Source organism: Hippocampus bargibanti, linkage group LG06 (genome assembly GCF_051943395.1).
Source record: "Hippocampus bargibanti isolate YZ-2025 linkage group LG06, ASM5194339v1, whole genome shotgun sequence".
In the NCBI taxonomy this organism is placed as follows: Eukaryota; Metazoa; Chordata; class Actinopteri; order Syngnathiformes; family Syngnathidae; genus Hippocampus; species Hippocampus bargibanti.
This window is the reverse complement of record NC_142739.1, coordinates 6046394-6070270: the sequence shown is the minus strand read 5'-3', so window position 1 is coordinate 6070270 and position 23877 is coordinate 6046394. Positions and strand designations below refer to the sequence as shown.

General features: G+C 41.3%; 3 protein-coding genes across 11 annotated transcripts in view; 2 read left to right on the top strand and 1 right to left on the bottom strand.

Moving 5' to 3' along the window:
- Positions 1-193: 193 nt before the first annotated feature.
- Positions 194-6947, bottom strand: mrpl32 (mitochondrial ribosomal protein L32). 2 transcript variants are annotated; one of them, XM_088999758.1, is made up of 4 exons: positions 6746-6947; positions 6432-6625; positions 967-1231; positions 194-872 (listed from the first exon to the last, which is right to left on the bottom strand). In XM_088999758.1, exons 1-3 carry the CDS (start codon positions 6837-6839, stop codon positions 980-982), a joined length of 540 nt encoding a protein of 179 aa, XP_088855884.1. In that variant the 5' UTR covers positions 6840-6947; the 3' UTR covers positions 194-872; positions 967-979. The 2 variants fall into 2 exon arrangements, with proteins under 2 accessions (XP_088855884.1, XP_088855882.1); XM_088999756.1 differs by having other exon boundaries at positions 194-1231.
- Positions 6948-7612: 665 nt separating this feature from the next.
- Positions 7613-17550, top strand: psma2a (proteasome 20S subunit alpha 2a). Its single transcript, XM_088999056.1, has 8 exons — positions 7613-7743; positions 8181-8257; positions 9622-9754; positions 9865-9987; positions 13216-13297; positions 15938-16011; positions 17153-17210; positions 17282-17550. The coding sequence occupies exons 1-8, from the start codon at positions 7703-7705 to the stop codon at positions 17396-17398; spliced, it is 705 nt and encodes a 234-aa protein (XP_088855182.1). The 5' UTR covers positions 7613-7702; the 3' UTR covers positions 17399-17550.
- A 1370-nt stretch (positions 17551-18920) lies between these two features.
- Positions 18921-23877, top strand: part of atad2 (ATPase family AAA domain containing 2) — a 29815-nt gene continuing 24858 nt past the window's right edge. For all 8 annotated transcript variants that reach the window (XM_088999698.1, XM_088999697.1, XM_088999701.1 and 5 more), the window contains exons 1-6: positions 18921-19290; positions 22102-22220; positions 22516-22571; positions 22701-22866; positions 23063-23135; positions 23319-23397. In XM_088999698.1, the coding sequence (XP_088855824.1) occupies positions 19096-19290; positions 22102-22220; positions 22516-22571; positions 22701-22866; positions 23063-23135; positions 23319-23397 (688 nt within the window). In that variant the 5' untranslated portion in view covers positions 18921-19095. The remainder of the gene's footprint in view (positions 19291-22101; positions 22221-22515; positions 22572-22700; positions 22867-23062; positions 23136-23318; positions 23398-23877) is intronic.

Genomic DNA, 23877 nt, shown 5'->3' with positions numbered 1-23877 from the left:
ATCTCAATCCAATTGAGATGCTGTGGCTTGACCTAGTGGCGGAATTACTTTTCTGGAAAGATGACAGATTCAAAATTCCACCACACCCTGCAGGAGACTCATCACAAGTTAAATGTGGTTGCCGCCGCCAAGGGTGGACCAACCAGTGATTAGGTTCAGGGGGCAATTACTTTTTCACAGAGGGTCAAAAATGTGTTTTTATGCCTTAAAGCTTTTAATTGTCATTTGAAAACTGCAATTTCTGTTTATGTATGTTATCATTGACCAATATTTTGTTTGATCATCTGAAACCAAGTTGGACAAGTTTTATTTAGTGATATAGTCATAACTTATCAAGTGGACAAATATTTTTAAACAATGGGAAGAAATAAATAATTTTTTGTCCACTTGCATACACAGTGAAGGGTGTATTGAATAAGGGTTTTTCCCTCTGAAAGTAATCTCAGAAATTTTCTAAAGTTATGACTATCAGTTCATCAAACACCATATTACAATGTCAAAATACAATGCATTGCAAGAAATCTGTGAAGTGTAAAATGTAAAATGGTACATCTTGGCTCAGGCGCTCCTGTATGATGTGTACTGTATGTTTTGCTTTTGTGTAGGTGGACATGTTCGTTAAGTGTGGCCGCAAGATAGCTCCAAGTCCCACGCGACCACTCCACGTTGTATCTGTCGGGAAGGTGATGCTCCAACTCCCCCGTGACCAGAATTAAAAAAATATATTTTTTTGAAAATGGATGACCCATTGACATTTTTTCATCATGTTATGGATTTATTACCAAACGAAACATTTTTCAATGTTAGTTTTTGGTTTGCACATATGCTATACACCAGCATAAACAAACCAAATGCTGCCACATGGACTGGGCCTGCAGAAAGAGATCAAGCCACAATTCATACAGACAGCAGATGATAGCACATCAGTCAGTGAGCATTTAAAAAAAAAAAGTGTGTACTGCATACAGCCAGAGGTGCATTAGTGGCCGAACCAGGAGGGCCGCTTCCTGGGCATCTCCACAATCCTCTTGCCTTGGTCCGGCTCGCTAGGCGTCTCATCCACGTACACAACAATGGTCTCCACACTGGGGGCACCCAGAGGACCACCTTCCAGAGCTTGAATTTGTTTGCGAATCAGAGCAGTCTCTCTGCACACTTTAGCATAACAGAAGCCACACAGAATGTGTTTCTGCTTGAGATGGCCACACTCTGGACAGGGCTCGATGTTCAGCTAAAGAAGGGGTAAATGAGGCCAATAATATATTAAAAAAAATAAATGTCAGGGATATGCACACAGGAGACTTACTCTGGATGCCTACACAATCTAAAGACAATAAGAGCTGTATCTAAAATGATTTACAGTGATACCTCGGCTAACGAACGCTTTAGCTTACGAACTTTTCACCCTATGAACATTAAATTCGCGAGAATATAATCTTCCCATACGAACTAGTTTTCGGGAAACACACGGACCGCCACAATGGCTGGCGGACTAGTGTTTGGCGGAAGAACACCAAACAACACGATCGAACAGCGCCAATGTGGCTGGCAGACTAGTTTTCCACACCACTTTCTTTCAGTGCACTCAGTGCCGACGTGGTTTGTTATCGAGTGGATACTTTTGCTTTTTTGGGACCGAAAAAGACCCCACCACAGGCTAGTGTTAAGCCGAAGAGGACACAAAAGAAAATTACGGTCGAGCAGAAGAAGGAGATAATCAAAAAACACAAAAGAGGTGTGCGTTTGTGTGACTTAGCGTCCCAGTACCAGTACGCTAAGTCGACCATTGCTACGTGTGGCTAGGGGTGTTTCTGTGTTTTCTAAGCAATAAAACAACTTTATTATACAGTACAGTACATTTCTTTAATTACAATACAATAGCACATTTATTATACATAAAATAAGGTATATTTTGTGTAGTTTTAAAGGACAACCGACATCACTTTTTTTGTTTCCTAACTGACATCAGAAAAACGTTTTATAGCATCTCAAATACCCAAAACAGGCAGTATGATATTTTAGTCAAATGCAAAACACCAATAAAAATGACTTAAAGTGTCCAAAAACTACTTCAAATTGAACCCGGAAGTGGCCAGTTTCAGAAGGTCCCGCCCCCTAGTTCGTGGTGTCACCCCGCGACGTCTTGCCTTGCTGGAGAATCAAAACAATTGCTTCAGATTCGGAAAAGATGCTTTCTTGTTACTCATCCAGTTATGAATATTATTCATATACTTTTGAAGAGGAAAGCATACAAGTTTGCAATCGATTAATGAATTTATTCCGGTCATTTTGATGCATCTGGAGAGAAATGTAGTGACAAGACGGCGCCGCGAGAGTGGCTGCCTTTCCAGTAGCTCATGTATTTCGTTTTTCTACTTTCATTCCTTTCATCACTTTGCTGCTGTGAAATGTAAATTTCTCCACTGTGAGACTAATAAAGGCATATCCAATATCCAATCCAAACTCTTTAGTACTCACAGTACCCAAAAAAGGCAGAAGAGGGCGACAAAGCTCCGTGTAAATTGTCTCCTGGGACGTTTTGTAAGCGAACATCAAATACGATTCACCATCACGTTATTTATGTGTTTTCCTTCTAATTTCGCCATCAACACGAAGTTTTCAAACCAAACAAAGTACCGCAAAGTGCATTGAGGTGATGCAAGGTATGTCCTTTCTCAGTGAGGGGCGTTCCTTCAGTGACGCAGAGTGAGGACTCGTCACCAACTCAAAAACAACACTTCCGGAATATTCAGCGCGAGTCTTAAAACGTAAAATAAAGCTATATGCGGTGGAATCTTTGTAAAATACGCTCAGTAGAAGTCATTTGAAGCCATTTTACAAATTATGGACACAACTTCTCCGGAGACGTCGGTTGTCCTTTAAGGCTTATTTAGTAGAAAATGATTATGTTTTATGGGGACCTGGAAACGGATTACTGTATTCTCATTTTTAATGGTTTCTAATGGGAAATAAATGTTTGGCAGATGAACTTTTCGCTTTACACACACTTTCTGGTTACCAATTAAGTTCATAAGGTGAGGTATCACTGTATTTACAAATCTGACACTGAAAAGTTTGCATTCACAGTGGCAATCACATATTAACACAACAAGGCTTAAAATAAGCAGCTTTGCATCGTAGTTTGTTCATCAAAAATCACATTTGTGCCTCAATCATAAACGCTGAGATGCAAAACGATGCGACTCAGAGTTCCCAAATATTAGGCAAATCATGGAGCGCTAACTTGTGACGCATGTCAATCTGTTGTGTAATTCACATTAGATCTTGTGCCGAATAGCTACTTTCTTCATCAATGGCCAAGCTCGGAATCACAGTTGGGTAGGTCAGTTGGCTTGGAACATCAGTGGCTCAGTGCAGGGCATTTGCCAGTCATGACACTGGCGACACTAAATTTTAATCTCAATGATTCTTACCACCTAAAAAATGAATTTTATAAAATCTATCTCTTGAAATAGTCTTTGAGGATTATTGTCTACTAAGTCATTCACCTGAACACTTAAATTGAAATTGATGACAACATGAATTAACATATGAAATGGTTAACCATCTTAACTGCTTTGTCTCAAGGTGTCTTTATTTTAATTTGAACTCTTCAAAATCTTCAAGTACACAGGTAAGCAATATTTGCCCAATTCACAGTAAACTGGTCGCTGGGGATCAGCACCTCCCTGTGCAACTGGCTGCTGGACTTCCTGACGGGGAGACCACAGGCAGTCAGAGTTGGAAACAACACTTCCAGCACCATCACGCTGAACACAGGGCCCCCCCAGGGGTGTGTGCTGAGCCCCCTCCTCTTCACTCTGCTCACGCATGACTGCTCACCATCATCACCCAGCTCCACCCTCTTCATAAAGTTTGCGGATGACACAACTGTGGTGGGCCTCATCAACAACGATGAGCAGACAGCCTACAGGGACGAGGTCAGCCGCCTGGCCACGTGGTCCAAGGACAACAATATCCGTCTGAATGTGGAGAAGACGAAGGAGATTGTTGTGGACTTCAGGAGAGTGCGCCCCCAGCATGCTCCACTAACCATCGACGGTGCTGCAGTGGAGAGAGTGAGCAGCACCAAGTTCCTGGGAGTGCACATATCTGAAGACCACGGCATCACTGGCCAAGAGATCCCACCAGCGCCTGTACTTCCTCCGCAAGCTCAAAAGAGTTGGAGCCCCGACCCCCATCACGACCTCCTTCTACCGCGGTACCATCGAGAGCATCCTGACCAGCTGTATCACCATGTGGTACGGCGCCTGCACCGTGTCCTGCCGTAAGACTGCAGCGCATCGTGAGGACAGCTGAGAAGATCATCGGTGTCTCTCTCTCCCCCCCCTTCAGGACATCTACAACACCCGCCTCACCCGCAGAGCCATCAGGTTCGCTGGCGATCCCACACACAGCCTCTTCAGCCTGCTGCCATCGGGTAGGAGACTGCAGAGTCTCCGAGCCAAGACCAGCAGGCTCAATGACAGTTTCTGCCACCAGGCAGTCCGGAGACTCTACTCCCTCCCAGCCCTGCCCACCCTGCCCCTTCCCACTGCCACACTCACAGAACTCTGAGTACACGCTACATGCTGTACTATCATCCTGAACTCTATTTTTTTGTTCTTTCTCATTTTTTCTGCAAGACCTCACTTCAACCCTTTCTTGTTTGTTTTTGCATTACTACATTACGTCACTTTATATACGTCACTTCCTCACTTTACATACGTCACTACCTCACTTTCCAGACGACACTACCTCACTTTACATTCAGAAATTACATTTATTGTCTTGTCAATTGTATGTCTTCTTAGCCACGTTATAAGTGCCTTGCATGCCTTGCACGCTGGGTCCGAGAGGACATTAATTTCATCTGTGCTATATGTCATGCATATTAGGATATTTGACAATAAAGCTGACTTTGACTAAACATAAGGCCATGTACCTACTGCCCTATGTTGCATGCTAAAATGCCATGTTGTTAGGTGAAGATGCACAAAGGAAGTTGTTTATATATAGTACTTTGTCTTTTAAATGTTTCTAGTAAACAAAATAAGACCAAACATGAATAGAGTTGATCCAAACATATGATATAGACTTAGCGCAAGAGACAGAAATATTCAAGAGCTTTTGACATAGGCGTGTCCAGGTATTTTTTAAGATAAGAAAGCCTTTAATAGTCCACAATGGGGATATTTGCAAAATGTAGGCTGCTGAATAACCCCGAAAGAGATTCCTAGCACCTCCAGAGATGTTTGATCTTTTAGCTCTCTTTATCCCCCAAAATCACAGATTCTACAATTGCCTCTGGCTTCAGCGCTATATTCAACCTCCCTGTTATATTGTCACATTTTTATTGCTTTATAAAACCAAATCCTCAGGATGAACTCATAAAAAATGCTCCACAACTTAGTAAACTACTCCTTAAATGAAGGTATTTATTAGCAAAATTGCTCCTTGAATCAGATAGGTAAATTATTATTTTTATCATTCATTCATTCATCTTCCGAACCGCTAAGGTCACGTGGGGTACTGGAGGTCCCAGCCCGAAATTAATATTGACTTACCCCCCAAAAAAATCATTTTTTTGTTAAATCAACAAAAACATGTCACGGCAATGGATCATCTAGGTAAGCAAGTCATTGTTCAAGATGTTTTACTTTGAATGTTTAGCTTCATTCACTTTGACAGTGATAAAAGTGCTTGTTTTCTTTCATGTTGCAGAGCATGCGTCAGTTAACAATAATGGATGTTTTCCATACGTGTTTAGCGGAGCAATGGCATTTTCTACCAAGGTAGAATTTTCAGTTTTTCAGTTGAGCTTATTTATCTGTCTGTGTCAAATTACTCAATGATATTTATGAACTAAAGTAAAATGCTCCCACACAGCTGTGCTAAAACGTTTTAAACCATTTATCTCTTTAGAACTACCGTAAGCCGCTTTTTTAAACAATAAAGGGCCGTTTTCGTGACTGCTTTGATTCCTGTACTGTATTTGATAGTTATCCGTGTTAAGCGCTTTGTTAAAGCTTCAAGCTTCAGCTGTTGTTAAAGCCCTATGTAAACCACTATGTATTGTATTGTAAATACGTTCAGTCAGCGTTGGTTCTGTGTCTGTATTTTAGTCTTCGCTATTGCTTTCTTGGCTTTGCATGGTGTCTCAGTGGTTCTTCCCAAATTCCAAAAATGCTAATCCAGTGTGTGCATTTTCCTCGGTCGGGTGAACTAACTCAACTGCAACCTTAATGAGGCCTGTGGATTGTAACATGGAAAAGAAAAGTAACATGCTATGTGTTGGCCAAACAGAAAAACAGTGGATGCCAGTGTAGTGCTATGTGACTCAACTTGTATGACTGCTGGCATTTACAACCCAAACGTTTGTTTTAAAAGTGACACAGAATTCGGGATTAGAAATGGGCTGTCGAGTGTACCTTGATTTTGGTTAGTTTGGGCTCAGCCCTCCTTCTGGTTCGGTTGACCTCAATGGTGCGTCTGTTCTTGGGTGCAGCCATCCACAAGATGCTGTCGAGAACGCCAGGAGGTCGCCCCATACTCTGCCCAACTTTGTGCTGCTGATCATCGATAAAAGGGAGCGGACTGGATCCATTAACTACGAGGGCTGGAACTGCACAGCGGCAATCGCATTATTGCCAGGCCGTACATTTGTAAGACAATTAACTGCTCAAACAGACGGAATTCATTCAGATGCATCTTGGGAAGTTGCTATAACATGGTATGAACTCACCAAACTGTCTTTCGATTCCGACTGCCCCCAGAAGTCTGCTTTCGATGTGGAGCAAGGAACATCTTAAACTATTTAACAATGCAGGTAAATTCATGGTATCTCGCACGTTATATTTCTTCAAAACATGTCAAACGGTCACGGTCATTTATATATCGTCAACAAAGGGCGACAAGTTATTTCTTCTTCTGTTTCTTTTGACCACAGGTTCTTCGGGACCAAAGGTTACTGCCGCCTTGCGGTTGAATGTTTCGCCGGTATTTCGTGTTTAAAATCTTTTCATTGATTGTGTAAGTTGAGAGGTTCGTATTTTTGTGTACGTGGATGGCTCCATTTCAATGATCACCGAGGAAGGAGCTATGGACTTCGTTTCAATGCAGCTTTTTCTGTTTTTATTGTTATTTTTCTCGTCTCGTGAGCTCTGAACTCGCCCGAACACGCCCCTTTCCGCTGACGCGCCAACACATCCTGCCCTCTTCCAACCAATCACATAAACAAGCCAAAACCACCATCAACTGAATATGACCGACAACCCAAACCATTTAACAAATGAGAATAATTAGAATAATTTATCTTTTGGTCTCATTTTGTTTACAACACACACACGCACGCACATATTTACACACAAGCATACACTTAGAGTGTGGTTTTATTGTTGTTGTGTTTGTGACTTTAAAGTGCCCATGAGTTGTGAAATGCGCATATAAATAAATGTTATTATTATTATTATTATCCATGCATGCGATTGGCTTTCAACCAATTCAAGGTGTCCCCTGCCTCATATCGTACCCAAAGACGGCTGGCATAGGCTCAAATAGATGGATGACGGACGATCCATACATATGCTCAAGTCCTTGAAGTTCATCTTGCAGTTTGTTGTATTAGGACATTGACGGCGATTTTGTCGAGGGGGCAGTGTTCTCAATATTTGAAAAAACGCAACAGAAGAAGAAAAACAAAATGGCGGAGCGCGGATACAGTTTCTCTTTGACCACATTTAGGTAAACTTTATACATTTGCCATTGAATCGAAGGTATCCAGTAAACACGCGGTTTACAATCATATTTAAATCGTGATTTTATAAAATATACTTGCCTTCTGAATAGTTTGTATCGTTTTCATGTCTAATGTTGTATGCACCGTCATTGCCTGAAGTGCAATGAATCAGCTACAAACATAATTAGCGCGTTGCTAACCATTTACAAGCTAGAGTTTTAAATCTGATGCTAGTCAATGCAATTTGCTCAATTGAATGTTGATAGGTTAAATGACGCAGTTTTACCCACCACTCTCCAAGATTAGATTATGACTGGTTGATTTACATGAACTAAACGTTAATTTAGAGATCTCCAAATGGGTAGGCAGTTTTGCGCCAGTCTTTGACTCCAACCGTCCTCCATAATGATTTTTAATGCACCGTCTGCTTGTATTTTCACAGTCCTTCTGGTAAACTGGTGCAGATTGAATATGCACTGGCTGCAGTCGCAGCAGGAGCCCCATCAGTTGGCATTAAAGGTAAAAATTTCACAGTGTTGCAAATTTCCCCATTGTAGGACTATTAAAGGCTTTCTGATTCTGATTGCCCCAATTTTGATGTTCGTTGTTTTTATATCCACCATTAACTTGTGTTACTGGGACACATTTTATGACACTACTTAGATCCATCCATTTTCTGTACTGCTTATTCCTCATTAGTGTGGCGGGGGGTGCTGGAACCTATCCCAGCTCTCTTCGGGCACGCGGGGTGAGGGTACACCCTGATATGGTGGCCAGCCAATCGCAGACTACTTAGATCTTGGAAGCTATTTTAATGAGTCAAGTGTGATTCATTCTCAGGTCATGTTCATGTAAACTTTATTGTCAAATGTGCTACATGTGCAACATACAGCACATATTACATTTCTTATCTCAGAAGAGATGAGCCGCTGTGGGTACCTGCGCCGCCATAAAAAAACAGTTAACATAAAATGACAAATGCAACACAACACATAAGACACAGAAAGTCATGCGATCTTAATTATTTTTCCCCATACACTGTTGTGTCAAGCAGTTATGCATGAAATATGGGCTAATCAAAGATGTCATGCTAAAAATGTTTACATCTCTTAAAAGCTGGTTGAAAGCAATCAGAGGCTGTCGTGTCCATTGACAAAAAAGTAACAGGCTAACATCTCCTGTGTCATGTAAATCTGCTTCGATTGCAAGTTATGACTTGCAGTTCGACATATGCATCGGTGTTCCTCTCTTCTCATGTACAGCTTCACAAACCATCCATCCAGCCGGAGACTGTACAACAGCACCCACATTCATGCTGAACAAAGCGGGGTGGAAAAAAAAATGCTGCCCATTTCAAGCGCAAAAAACACAAGGGCCTGTACAGCAACTGCAGTCATATGCAGGAAAAATCAGTATTGGTACACCTGTGCTGCCAAAAAGACGCAACCAACAAGCACATATTCTTCTCCATTGACAATTCTCGTAGCCAAACAATGCTGAAATCAATCCACAGCAGGTCCACATGATGTAACAACAAACACAAAGTGACCAAACAAAACACAAAAACTGCAGAAAAACAACAAAAAACCTAGGCTCTTGAAGAGCACTTACCCATCGCTGCCTAACCTGGCACCATCTTGGGGCAAAAAAACAAAACATGTTTCCTTACGTTGTGTATTTAATTGCCATTCCAGTTTTCTCCAGGTGTATAAATGTTAAATTTAGATATTTTGGTATTTTTAAAATATCGGTTATTTTCCTTGTAATTGTCATAGACCACATTTTTCACCATACATACATTACTGAATAAAGGTGAAAGTTGTAAACAAAGTGCAATTTGGGGATGTGTTGGGAGGGCTCATTTTCCATTTCCAATTTTCCAGCTTCCAACGGGGTCGTCCTGGCAACAGAAAAGAAACAGAAATCCATTCTGTATGATGAGCAGAGTGTTCACAAAGTAGAGGCCATCACTAAGCACATAGGCATGGTTTACAGCGGCATGGGCCCTGACTACAGGTGGAGATTTTCTACATTTGACTGTTTAGATTCAGAATGTTTTTTATGTCAAATGTTATTTACATTATTTAGTATTCAAACAAGAGTTTAATAAAGGTTGTACCTTATAGGGTTCTGGTCCGACGAGCCAGGAAGCTGGCACAACAGTACTTCCTTGTTTACCAAGAACCAATCCCCACAGGCCAGCTTGTCCAGCGAATAGCATCTGTCATGCAAGAGTACACACAGTCCGGGTGAGTAGAGCAGTGAAGAAAATACGTATTTGAACACCCTGCTATTTGGCTATTTCTCCCACTTAGAAATCATGGAGGGGTCTGAAATTGTCATCGTATGTGCATGTCTGCTGTAAGAGAGATAAATTAAAAAGAAAAATCCAGAATTTACAATGCATGTTTTTTTTTACCGAATTATTTGTGTGATTATAGCTGCGAATAAGTATTTGAACAGAAAATGAACGTTAATATTAGCCTTGGTTATTACAGAGGTCAAACATTTGCTGTAGTTTTTCACCAGGTATGCACACACTGCAGGAGGGATCTTGGCCCACTCCGCCACACAGATCTTCTCTAGATCAGTCAGGTTTCTGGGCTGTCGCTGAGAAACACGGAGTTTGAGCTCCCTTCAAAGATTTTCGATTGGGTTCAGGTCTGGAGACTGGCTGAGCCATGCTACAACCTTGATATGCTTCTTACGAAGCCACTTCATGGTTTTCCTGTGTGCTTCGGGTCCTCGTCGTGTTGGAAGACCCAGCCACGAGCCATCTTCAATGCTCTGACTGAGGGAAGGAAGTTGTTGCCCAAAATCCTACAATACACGGACGGCCCCAGTCATCCTCTCTTTAATGCAGTGCACTCATCCTGTCCCATGTGTAGGAAAGCACCCTCAAAGCATGATGCTATCACCCCCATGTTTCACAGTAGGGATGGAGTTATTCGAATTGTACTCTTCATTCTTCTACCTCCAAACACGTTTAGTGCAATTATGACCAAAAACTTCCATTTTAGTCTCATCTGACCACAAAACTTTCTCCCATGAGTCCTCTGTATCATCCAAATGGTCACATGCAAACTTAAGACGGACTTTGACATGTGCTGGTTTAAGCAGGGGAACCTTTCGTGCAATGCACGAATTCAAATTATGACGTCTTAGTGTATTACCCACGGTAACCTTGGAAACGGTGGTCCCAGCACTTTTCCAAACCCAAAATGCTGGCGCCGCCACGTGTCTTTTGTGATCTTATTTGCAAGGATGACTACATTGGGTTTTATCCCTAGTCAATCCGTGGTTGTGTTTGTTTCTAAATGCTGTTGGTTGACAGTTCAATCCCTGTAAACAAGTCAATCATTTCACCAGATATGCCAACTTTTTTGCTCCCTTATTTTTGCCTCATTCGCTGCCTGTAAAACTGACTGTGTTGTAGCGCTTGGCTATATATCGTTATCTATTCAAAGTCCAGATTAACATTCATCCATCCATCCATTTTCTGTACCGCTTATTCCTTATTTGGCTTGCGGGGATTGCTGGAGCATATCCCAGCTGTCTTCGACACGAGGCGGGGGACACCCTGAATTGGTTGCCAGCCAATCGCAGACATTCAGACATTAATTTCGAAATTTGAACAAAATCAGTCACCGTCCACAATGTTTCCATGTCGGTGTTACATATAAACACCTCAAATCTTTCAAGTTTGGCATTAAAGGACAACCGACGTCACTTTTTTGTTTCCTAACTGACATCAGAAAAACATTTTATAGCATCTCAAATACCCAAAACAGGCAGTATGATATTTTTAGTCAAATGCAAAACACCAATAAAAATGACATGTTTCAGAGTCAAAGTGGCCAGTTTCAGAAGGTCCCGCCCCCTTGTTTTTGGCGTCACCCCAAGACATCTTGCCTTGCTGGAGAAGCAAAACAATGGCTTCAGATTCGGAGAATATGCTTTCTTGTTACTCATCCAGTTATGAATATGATTCAAATAGTTTTGAAGAGGAAAGCATACATGTTTGCAATCGATTAAAGAATTTATTCCGTGCCATTTTGAGGCAATAAGGGGGGAAATGTAGCACTAAAAAGAGGCAGAAAATGGCGACAAAGCTCCGTGTATGGAATTAATCAGCCTGTTTCCCCGGGCTGATTCATTCCTTACACAGAGCTTTGTCGCCCTCTTCTGCCTCGTTGGTGCAACATGAAGTTTTCAGACCAAACACGTACAGCAAAATGCATTGAAGTGATGGAAGGACTGCTAGAATGTGTCCTTTTTTCGGTCAGGGGCATTCCTTCAGTGACGTAGGGTAGAGGACTCGTCACCAACTCAAAAACAAGACTTCCCGGAATATTCAGCGCAAGTCTTAAAACGTAAAATATAGCTATATGCGGTGGAAACTTTTTAAAATACGCTCAGTAGAAGTCATTTGAAACCATTTTACAAATTATGGACACAACTTGTCCGGAGACGTCGGTTGTCCTTTAAGTGACAGCTGAAGTCAGCTAACAATCCTCTTGCAGAGGGAGGGAACATCACACACACACTCTGCCGCAACCAACAGCACACATGTGAGAAATCCTTTTCCAAGTCAGTGGGACTTGTTAGAGAGCTGCTTGAATTCCTAAGGTACCATATACAGCACAGGTGTCATAGTTAAGGACCGAGGGCCAAATCCGGCCTGCCACATCCTTTTATTCGGCCCCCGAAAGCAAATCAAACTTGTGAAATTCCGTGATGTTTGCTGCAGTCTGAACCACAATTTAAAATTGTCGTAATAAACCACAATAACAGTAATTAATTTTGACTTCAAATTTCAAAAGTAGTTATTCATTCATTGGTTGTGCGCCCTATATGTAATATGTGGATGTGATTAAACATTCTAATGGCTTCCCCAAATTCATAACAGCCCGCAAGAGGAAACCATAACTACAATGTGGCCCGCGGGAAAAAATGAGTTTGACATCCCTGATATACGGGTTGGAAACATTGTATTTTACAGCTTTGACTGACCGTATTTACAATTTGATTTAATTGCTGTTCCAAATGTCTATCCATAATTTCTTCATGATGGTCGCTCACTTCTTATTTCTGCAGCAACACGCATCTTCTTTGACTCCCACTGTGATTTTGAAGGACATTTTGAATTGGTGGAACACGAGTGATTGGATTGGATTGGATTTGCCTTTACGAGTCTCACATTGGAGAAATTTACATTTCACAGCAGCAAACTGATGAAAGGAATGAAAGTAGAAAAAAGAAATACATGAGCTGCTGGAAAGGCAGCCACTCTTGCGGCGGAGTGATGATCCATTGGCCACTCATTCAAACTATTTTCCCAAATCCCATACACTTTGTGACAATCCAGTTGGTTTTCAGCAGGATGAGATCATTGACCATTAACTATTTTGGACACAATCTCCCTTACTTGATTTCATGGTGCTGCAATTTATTTGCATTTTTTTTTTCTTCTTCAGGGGAGTGCGTCCATTTGGGGTGTCGTTGTTGATAGCTGGATGGGATGAAGACCAGCCTTACTTGTTCCAGTCAGATCCCTCAGTGAGTTGACTTTTCATTTTCTAAAGACTTGATTTATCCACAAGGCTATATCCTTCCCCCTGTTGGTATATTTTCAATGGGTACTTAACACTACACTACAGATGAATACTGAGCTTCAGGATTTAACTGGGACGTCTTTTTTGAGAAGTTACCATATTTTTCAGATTATACGGTGCTCCAGATTATAAATCGCACCAGCCAAAAAATGCACAATTAAGGACAAAACATACATAGATTGCACTTGAGGATAAGTTGCATGTGTGGGGGAAATGTATTTGATAAAATCCAACACCAAAAACATATATGTCATCTTGAAAGGCAATTTGAAATAAAAAATAAAATACAGAACAGGCTGAACAAGTGTCCACTATACTATACTATACTATACTATACATCCCCATTTATATCGCACGTTCCTAACAGCGACAGCCGTTGTAACTAACATTACATGACAGATATGCCTGGTTATGTCCGTAACGACGTAACATGGAACTATTGATATAACTATAGATTAAAGAACACGCTAATAACTTTAACAAACTATTAGTTTCACTCGAAATCACTAAATCCAATGAAATCCTCTATAACTTTTAAACAACTCCTGGGGAGTTGTTTAAAAGGTAGACATTGTGCCGTTTCCTTATACTTTGCTTACCACATACGTCTAACTCGTCAGACTCATCGGCGGTTGCAATTACAGCAAAGTTGAAATGATCAACACAGGCCCAGAGAGTCCTCTTGCGGTTTAGTGTGAAAATAACATTTGAAATGATGTTAATAATTTCACACATCAGTCGCATGAGAGTATAAATCTTACCCCTGGCCAAAGTATGAAAAACACTGCGACTTATAATTCGAAAAGTACCGTAAAGGTACAGTTGTGGTCAAAAGTTTACATACACTTGTGAACAACTTAATGTCATGGCTCTCTTGAGTTTCCAGTTATTTCTACAACTCTGATTTTTCTCTGATTGAGTGAATGGGCCCGATACTTCTTTGTCACAAAAACATTCATGAAGTTTGGTTCTTTTATGTTTACTATGGGTGAACAGGAAAAAGTGATCAAAATTGCAGGGTCAAAAATATACATACAGCAGCGCTAATATTTGGTAACATGTCCATTGGCACTTTTCACTTCGATTAGGCGCTTTTGGTAGCCATCCGCAAGCTTCTGGTTGGATCTTGGACCACTCCTCTTGACAGAATCGGTGCAGTTCAGTTAAATTTGATGGCTTTCTGACATGGACTTGTTTCTTCAGCATTGTCCACAAGTTTAAGTCAGGACTTTGGGAAGGCCATTCTATTGCTGTGTGAGAGTGAGATGCTGGCTGGCCAAAATTGTCGTACGCCTTGCCAGGCTGGTAGCGCGTTTACGTTGCCAGGCGTAGAATTAAAAAAAAAAAAAAAAGGGTATGCCGGTTGTGGTCGTAAGTACGGGTGATCATAAATTGTGCCTGTCCTAAGTTGGATGTTACCTGTCGTGCTTTGCTCAGAATATTTCTTTCTGGTTATATGTTTTTACGTTATCACATTTATGTTGTAGTTTTAAGTATTAACGGACAGTTAGGGCGGCGGAAAAAATAATTGGCACCGCCCTACCCACTCTCGAGGACTTGCACACTGCAAGAATCCAAACAAGGGCGCGGAAAAATCCTACTGGACCTTCCGCACGCTGCCCACCACCTTTTCCAGCTACTCCCCTAAGGCAGGCGCTACCGATCCATGCGCACCAAATTCAGCAGACATTTAAACGCCTTCTTCCCCCAAGCCATTAACTCTTTAAACAGTAACCCACTAGAACTTTATAGTGACTCTTTGCAATGTTTTTGATGATGATACTAGTGCAGCATGTTCGACCGGAAACAAATTCCTTGTGTGTTCGACATACATGGCAATAAAGATGATTCTGATTCTGATTAATAAGTGATCAGTATATTGAATAGCAGTATATCGATGAAAAGGTTTCTTCAGCCGTCATCTGTACTTCTTTGAAGTTGTCGGACGTTTCACTTCTTATCCAAGATGCTTCTTCAGCGAACTAAAGTCTTACTGGTAATATCGGCCCTATACGGCCCAAATGGAACTGTATAGTGCCACTTAGCAATTTTTTGATGATGATACTAGTGCGTGTTCTACCAGAAACAAATTCCTTGTGTGTTCTACATGGCAATAAAGATGATTCTGATTCTGATATACAGTAAAGTCTCGTTATATCGATATCGGATATATCGATAGTCCCGGTTATATCGATACTATTTCTATGCACGCACGGAGAAAATTACATGCAAACAGGGTCGGATATATCGATAGTCCCGGTTATATCGATATTTTTTCGGACTCCCTTGAATATCGATATAACGAGACTTTACTGTATATATCCCTACTGTCCAGACATGGCGGTGCCGGACACTGCTATGATAGGTTCCTGCTCTCAGGTTGGGGGGGTTAAGATCTTTATTATATTCGTCCCTGTAGATTGCATGAGTTGAAAATTTGAATTCCCGAATTCCTTTTATAACTGAAGATTTGAAAACATAATTCTGAAGTGGTGTCTGAATTGAATAATTGTGAATGAGTTGTATATGGTAGAACATTTTTAAAAATATGATTGTTCTTTCTGTGCTATTTGTACCTTCTCAGGGAGCATATTTTGCATGGAAAGCCACTGCCATGGGGAAAAACTATGTGAATGGAAAAACATTCCTTGAAAAAAGGTAGCTTGCTTCAGATTCTCAATATACAATGATACCTCGTTTTACGGACCCCTTGGCTTACGAACCTTTCGGTTTACAAACGTTAAATTTATGACAATTGTACCTTGACATCCGAACTTTTTTCGGGATACACACGGAGCTGCCTCGATGAGTGATGTGTCGTTCGCGAACGAGCCCCTTCTTCTAACAACAAAATGGCAGCCGTCTTGTTTTGGTCCTCTATTTCCCGCCCCCAGTCTTCGGTTAAAGCCACGTGATTGGTCAAGAACGCAGCAGTGAGGCGATGTGGTTTAAACATTACAGAGACAGGCAGACGAACATGAGAGTTTCAACTTTGATACTTCAAAGGCAGAGTGTAGACTGCAAGGTTAAAATATCCCATCAGGCTGCACAAACAACCCACACAACCCATCTGTACACTTGATGCCAAAAGCTATCAACGCAGCTAAACCGAACACCATTGATGAGGAACGAGATAAAATTATCACAAAGCACCTAGAAGGGATCATTCCTCAAGATGGTGAAAGGTTACGTTCCTCATCAAGTGTTTAATGCTGAGGAAACCGGCCACTCCATTCCATCAACGACCATCACAAAGGTAAATAAAATGACTTTATTATATTGTAGTTTATTTCTTTAATTATTATACCATAGCACATTTATTATACATAAAATAAGGTATATTTTGTGTAGTTTTAAGGATTAGAAAATTAGAAAGTAGAAAATTATGTTTTATGGGGACCTGGGAACGTATTATTCTCATTTTAATGGTTTCCTATGGGAAATAAATTTTTGGGATACACACTTTTCGCCTTAAACACTGTCTGGGAACCAATTAAGTTCGTAAGCCAAAGTATCACTGTACAGTAAATTGCATTGAATTACGTTAGAAGTTATATCGCATGGCAAAGGATATATAAAGTAAGTGTGCCTCAATTTGAACCGGAATGGTTCACAATGTTTTGTTGAGAGCAACAACATAATGGCCCAAAAGGGTTAGTTACTATCTTACTAGCTGTTATTATTACATACCATTATTACTATTACACTATTGACAAATGGATCTGGAATTTCTTCTGCATTTTGAAGTTTGTAAAACTGCACCCTACAGAATTGTTTTTGATTAAGATTCATTCTCCAGGTATAACAATGACCTGGAATTGGAAGATGCCATCCACACAGCCATCCTGACTTTGAAGGTATATTTTCCGGTTCATAAATTTCCAAAAAGTATGTCAGTCTTTCACATAGACATTTACTCTGATTTCAGGAGAGTTTTGAAGGTCAGATGACTGAAGAGAACATTGAGGTTGGCATCTGCAATGAGGCCGGTTTTAAAAGACTCACCCCAGCAGAAGTGAAAGACTACCTGGCAGCCATTGCATGAGCACTCTGTGTATCGTGATGGGGCTCACTGGCTACATGTCAACGTGCAGACATGATAGGGTAGCCAGAATATAATTAAACATATTTCTTCTCTGTTACCTTTTCTATCATTCCCAAGACAACTGATGACTTCAATAAATGGCACCACCTGTGTATGAGTTCTGATTTGTGACAGCTTTAACAGCATAGCAAAATGATAACCCAATCTTCATTCATTCATTCCATCTCCCAAACCGCTTATTCCTCACTAGGGTCACGGGGATACTGGAGCCTATTGATCTTTGGGGAGTAGGTGGGGGACACCCTGAACCGGTTGCCAGCGCACACAGAGATGAAACACCATCCATCCTCACACTCACACTTAAGGTCAATTTGTAGTGTTCAATCAGCCTGCCTTGCATGTTCTTTGAATGTGGGAGGAAAGAGGAAACCGGAACACCCCCACAGGCCCAGGGGCAAACTCCACACAACGAGGCCACACTGGGGATCAAACTCACGATCTCTTGAGTTGATATGTGTAATGAGTTTGATGTTTCTCTTTATTTTGTAAGTAGGTTCGTTGTCAGATCTCCCAGGCAAGTGACACGCAGATGTGATGTGTCCCAGAGCTTGATCGTGGTGTGGGGTCGAGTAGGGCGTTTCGTCGTGCTGTGATGTCCGTCCGACGCCCGGCATGCCTGTGCAGGTCTTAGCAAGTCTCTTTGCGTCTGTATGAGTCCGAGATTATTCTGAAATCTCTCTGTCCTGCGACGGCTACTTTTATACCATTTTCAAGCATGGGACATGCATCAGGCTGAGACGCGCGACGGTGACGTCACATGTGAAACACTCGACTACCGGGCCGCCATAACCCAATAATACAGTATTTACCTAATAGTCAAATATTGTATTAGGCATGGGTCATCGCCACTATGACCCACACTTACTAATGTGGACTCTGGGTGAAATCAAGTTTTCCACTGAAATCCCGAGACAATTTAGAGGAAAGTGGTTCCCTCATTTTATTGAAAGCACTTGAGTTGATCTGAAAACACGAGTAATTCAATTTAAGTTATTACTGAGGTGCTTGAGATGACCCCTCTAAACAATAAGATGACCTATGCAGCAGTATAGATAATATTATGACTAGAAATAATAAGGTTTTTATGAATTCTCATTGAAATTAAATGCATGTGTGGGTGTTAAAATCGTTGTCATCGTCATTTGAAAGCCTTGGATCAGCCCAACAGTGACACAACTAGCTTTTAACGACACATTCGCAGTCTCTTCGTAAGATCTCTACTGCTGCGGGTAGTGGTACGTCGGCAAACCATGCAACGTATTCCTCCGCCTTGTCGTAATTAGTTGCGAAATTTTAGTATATAGTACTGTACTCGATGAAAGCTGATGGTCATCAAAAGTGTAAGTATTGACTATATAGGGAAATGTTACGAAATTGGTAGTTTTGGGTTCTCGGACCAATTGAGACCTCGGGTCTATACTTTCTCGCGGCAGCTCTTTTCTTACTTCCACTGCGGCTCTGACGACGTTTGTGGCGCCAGAAATCAAAGGTTGGGGTTCGCGCTACTACGCGTGTCGGCGGAAGCGAGTATGCGTTTATCTTTTCTATGCAGGTGACGTCAAACTGTAGATGCATTGGAGTGCTGTAGTGACTGAGCGCCCGTCATTACTGCGTTTATAACTTGGACTGGAGTCGACATGGCAATGCTACGCAGCAACGGCGGCGGGGTTGTTGTTCAACCACTGAGAGTAACTCGAAACAGGAGGTCGATGGACTTGGACACAAGCTCGGAGTTTTTGTCTCTTGGTCCCGCTTTGCAGAGAAAATCATCGCGGTCACCACGCACCCGTCACTCTCTGGATGATAGCCTGGGCAGCCCAGAACACAACCGAGTGAGTGTGAACTCATGCGTGTTGGCTGGACTGTTGGATTTTTTTTCACGACACTTGCTGTTGTGCTGTCAAACTGACAGTCGTCGTCAAATATCATCATTGGGAGTCACTCACATACTTTTCAACTTTCATACTCGTAAAATGTGGCAGTTGAGCCTTGAACCAGTTTTAAAATCCGACCATCACCTCAGCGCTTTCACCAGTGCGTCAAGGGTGTCTTTATGTGTATCTGGAATCCTCCACCTTGCCTTCCATCGTAGTATTTTTTAATTTTATTCGTGCGAGGGTTTATTTCAACGCAGCTAAACTCAAAATGAGATGGCAGAGGATTGGGTTGAATTGTGAGATTTGTCACCCGTTAGCGGTCCTTGACTTGGTAATTTCCTTGATGGTTTCAATTTTCAAATTCCGTTCACGTGGTGAGCAGGAGTAAGTACATCTATAAGACCAACCACATAAGTAGCCCTGTAAAGCTAAAGGTTACATACGGAACGAAACGAAGCGCGGAAATAAAGACGTCACTTGACGTCGTTGCTGATTGGATTCTACAGGCGGAAAAAGCGAGCGTCAACCAATCACAAACAATGTACAAAATTCTCTGCTGTGGATCAACCAAGAAGACGCACTATGTCGCTGTCCCGCAGTACTGTACTGTATGAAGTTGTCGATAACGGCTTAGTTATATTTCGTTCACGTGGTGAGGGTTAAGCAACATAGTTAGAATAACGTTTGAAAGTATGTACAGGGGCCTATTAACTCATTCACTGCCAGCCATGTGCAAAAACGTCTGCATTCCAGTGCCAATGTTTTTGTCGTTGTCACTCGAATTCCAGGACAAACAGAATATTGAAGTTTAGGACTACATAAACATTCCATGCCGCGTAAGAAACATTAGACTGCCTTCTTTCATCTGAAAAAAGTTATTTTTTAATTAATATGGTATGGAGTTATCAGAATAAGAATCGGAAAGCCTTTAATAGTCCTACAATGGGGAGATTTATAGTCCACGGCAGCAATTTGAAAGGGGTTAGGGTGTGGGTTGAAAAAAGTATTCTAAGCATAATAGAAATGTCAGAGGGCAGAAATGTATACTAACTGCAAAAATGTTTCATGAATAACTACATAGTGCAAGTATAAAAAAAGCACATTTTATATATGTAACTCTATTGAGTCAACATAAGGTGGCTGTGCTATTTACAATACAAGAGTCCAGTTTTTTTCATTCACATGTGATTATTAAGAAGCCTGACAGCAGTCGGTAGGAACAAGCGGCGGTACCTCTCCTTGCAGCGTGGGTGTAGCAGTCTCTGGCTGAAGGAGCTACCCAGTGCTGTCAGGGTGGGCAAGAGGGAGTGGGAGGGGCTGTCCATTATAGCTTTTAATGTTTAGTTAGTTTTATATGATCTTGAAATGAGGGCGATTGTCCAAAATACAACGCAATACATACATATTGTTTTACATAGCGCTTTAACAACTGCTGAAGCAGAACCAAAAACTAACATGGAAAAAAGGGAAATGGTTCCCCCTTGTGGAAGGAAAAAACATTGCCAGAGGTCATACCCAGCGCTTTATCGGCACCCAAACAAGAAAAAAACAGAACCTGAACAAATTCGGGAATGGCGCTCTACGTCATATTTTCAATTCCAGAATACATTTGTGAATGGCAGTGAATGCGTTAATATATATGGACCCAGAGCAAACGCAGGTTTTAAGTTTAAGTCAACTTTATTGTTAAATGTGCTCTATGCGCAACACACGGCTCTTATAGTTTTCTTTCATCCCAACCAAAGGAGAGCGGAGTTACTATGAGTGCCCCACCAGCATCAACAGAACAGTGAACATAAAATATCAAAATAATACAAGACAACAGTCACAGACAGTCGTGCAATCTTAACCACTTTTCCCGCCACCAATGTGGTTTGAACCAGTTATAGATGAAATACAAGAAAATCAAAGTGTCCCTTTCCTTGTTGATCAAAAATGTCATCCTGAAAATGTGCACAAGTCTGCTACAAGCTAAGTTTGAAAGCCAACAAGCTGTAGTGTCTGAGGAAAAAGAGATTGGATCACTTCTCATGTCCAATGTAAATCTAAGAGACTGTTAATTCAAAATAAAATTACAAAAAAAATCTTTCCCAAAGACCAAAATGCCTGTGACCGTCGTGAGGAAAAACATTTAAGATAAAGAACGGACAACTTCAACATACAAGAATTGTCATTCATCTGTAACTCCCCCCCAAAAAATGAAAACAAACAAACAAAAAAACAAAAAAAAATATACCACTAGAGGAGTTTGCATGTCCCAGAGATCCAAAGAGCTAACCTGTCTCTGGGCAATGGGTTTCGTCACCCAGTGCCCAAGGTGAGGCGGCAAAAAAGTACAGCTCAGAAGACCCTTGGGATATCCAATTGCGTTGATTGCATTTTCTGCAGTTCTTTCCATCCTCTTGTATGGCGCAGAATCTTTGGCTTTAAACAATACCTTTGCCAAAAGGGTTGATGGCTTTGACAGCAGGTCACTCAGAACCATGAACATCAGCTGGCACCTCTGTGTTAACAGCTCAGACCTTCGAAAATGTACTCTCCGGACCCCAACATCTTGAATGGCCATTTGGAGGCACATCCATTTGCTTGGACATCTCTTCCAATTACCCCTGCAAAACCCCACTCACGCCATCATTTCATTTGATTCAGCTACAGCCGCGTGTAAAAGGCCCCACCGCAGATCCCACACTAGATGGGTTGATGTAATTAGGGAGGAACTCAAGCACTCATTGAGTACCATTACTGAATTAATTTTGTGATTGCTAGGGAGATGGTGCGCAGCAGCCGAGAAGGTGTCTCCACGACTTTCCAAAGACCAGAAGCCGAGTAAAACTTGAGGTCTCCTTTAGTGATATACAACCAAAACCTGGAGGTTACGCCACAAGGTGAGAACCTAAGCCTCTGTTACTGTGGGTTTGATAGTTTTAGAGCCTGCTTAGGGTCGGGGTTGAAGATGACCCAAGAATCTCCCAGCTAAGAGGTAGACTGCCATTAGCGTGACCAGAATGAAACTTCCCTGGTTATTTTAGTTACTCTTCTGTTTGTGAATGAAAGACTGGTGTTTTTCAATGTCTATCGAATATACTGCCAAAGCAAATAGTTAGCTCTCCACATTAATCGAAGGGATGATTCATTACTGTGGTCGATTTATGCATCCATACATATATTTTGTGCATTTAGGAAATCCTCCAGGCTGAGGAAGGAAGGCAATTCATCTTGTGACAAACTACAAGGGGGTACGTTTTGGTAAACCGTCTTTACATGTCACTGTAATTCTCAGTTTTCCACATCATGCTTATCGAGCATGTGTTTTTGGGATGGTATGTTCTCCCAGGCCAACAACCTGGTTTCTGTTCATATTCAAGATGTTCTAGATGAAGTAGAAGGGACTTCCACTCCCCAAAAAAGTCGCGTTGACTTAAGGGTCTACAAAAACGAGGAAGAACACTCTTTACGACGAAGTTCCAGAATCACCCAGCACAAATTTAATACCCGGAATCCGTCTGTCCTCTATGACCGCCTCATCACCAAGTGAGTTTCTGAACATTTCTTGGTAAGATTTATCATATATATATATATATATATATAAACTTAACAAATAGAACACTGTACAATGAATGAATGATTGAATGAGTACATTCAATTCACAATTGATTGAAATCAGGTGATTTGCTTTTTTCTTGTTATTAAACAGTAACTCACCAAATTTCTTTCATAATCACCTTAGTACGGCTGAGGCTGTTCTGCAAAAAATGGATGACATGAAGAAGCTGCGACGCAGATTGAACAATGAACAAAAGGTAATGATACCTAATGAAAAGTCTTTTAACACACTGTGCAACCCCCTCTGATTATATTTCCGAATGAGTTCAAAGTGGGCCTAGCTATAGTTTGATACAATTAGTGTACTCATTCAAATGAATTGATGGTTTAATTAGTCTAAATGTTATAATCAGTTGATGCAAATGTGTTTCCTTGAATAGATGGGTGTTTATACCAGAAGCAGACTAAGGCAATCTCAGAAAACCAATATGGACATTACGGACACTAAGGAAAGCCAAGGTGAGGGCGTAATGAGTTCCCTTTCATAAGTTATGTATTTCGCCATTTTGACTGCAATAGTTAATGGTGTTACATATTTGCTGGGGATGAAACCAACAAATTGGATGGAAATATTAAAACTGCATACTGGAATTTATTAAAAAAATCTCTTGAGACATTTAATGTCCTGAAAAGAGTTTGGAGAATGCCATTTCACATCAGGGCTCAATTGAAAGTAAGGCGCTTGAGTTCAAGACAATTCCCCAAAGCCAAGGTCAAGAACACACAGGACAAAAAGATGTCAAGGAGAAGACATGACAAATTGTCTGGGAAGTTTTTTATTTTTTCCCCCTATGGACCAATCATCTGTTTCATGTGCAGAATGCAGACGTTAGTTCTGTTATGCTATTCAGAATTCCTTGACCAAGTAAGCTAAAACACAAGGTAATGCAGTGATTTTCAACCACTGCCGCGGCACACTAGTGTGCTGTGAGAGATCGT

Coding starts and splice junctions, on each gene's coding strand:
- mrpl32 (XM_088999756.1), bottom strand. CDS start 6,839: ATGAATTTACCTGCATTGTTAAATAGTTTAAGATGTTCCTTGCTCCAC. Junction 6,626..6,745: donor CGGAATCGAAAGACAGTTTG/GTGAGTTCATAC, acceptor GCCGCTGTGCAG/TTCCAGCCCTCGTAGTTAAT. Junction 1,232..6,431: donor CCAAACTAACCAAAATCAAG/GTACACTCGACA, acceptor CCCCTTCTTTAG/CTGAACATCGAGCCCTGTCC.
- psma2a (XM_088999056.1), top strand. CDS start 7,703: ATGGCGGAGCGCGGATACAGTTTCTCTTTGACCACATTTAG. Junction 16,012..17,152: donor AAAACATTCCTTGAAAAAAG/GTAGCTTGCTTC, acceptor TTCATTCTCCAG/GTATAACAATGACCTGGAAT. Junction 17,211..17,281: donor CAGCCATCCTGACTTTGAAG/GTATATTTTCCG, acceptor CTCTGATTTCAG/GAGAGTTTTGAAGGTCAGAT.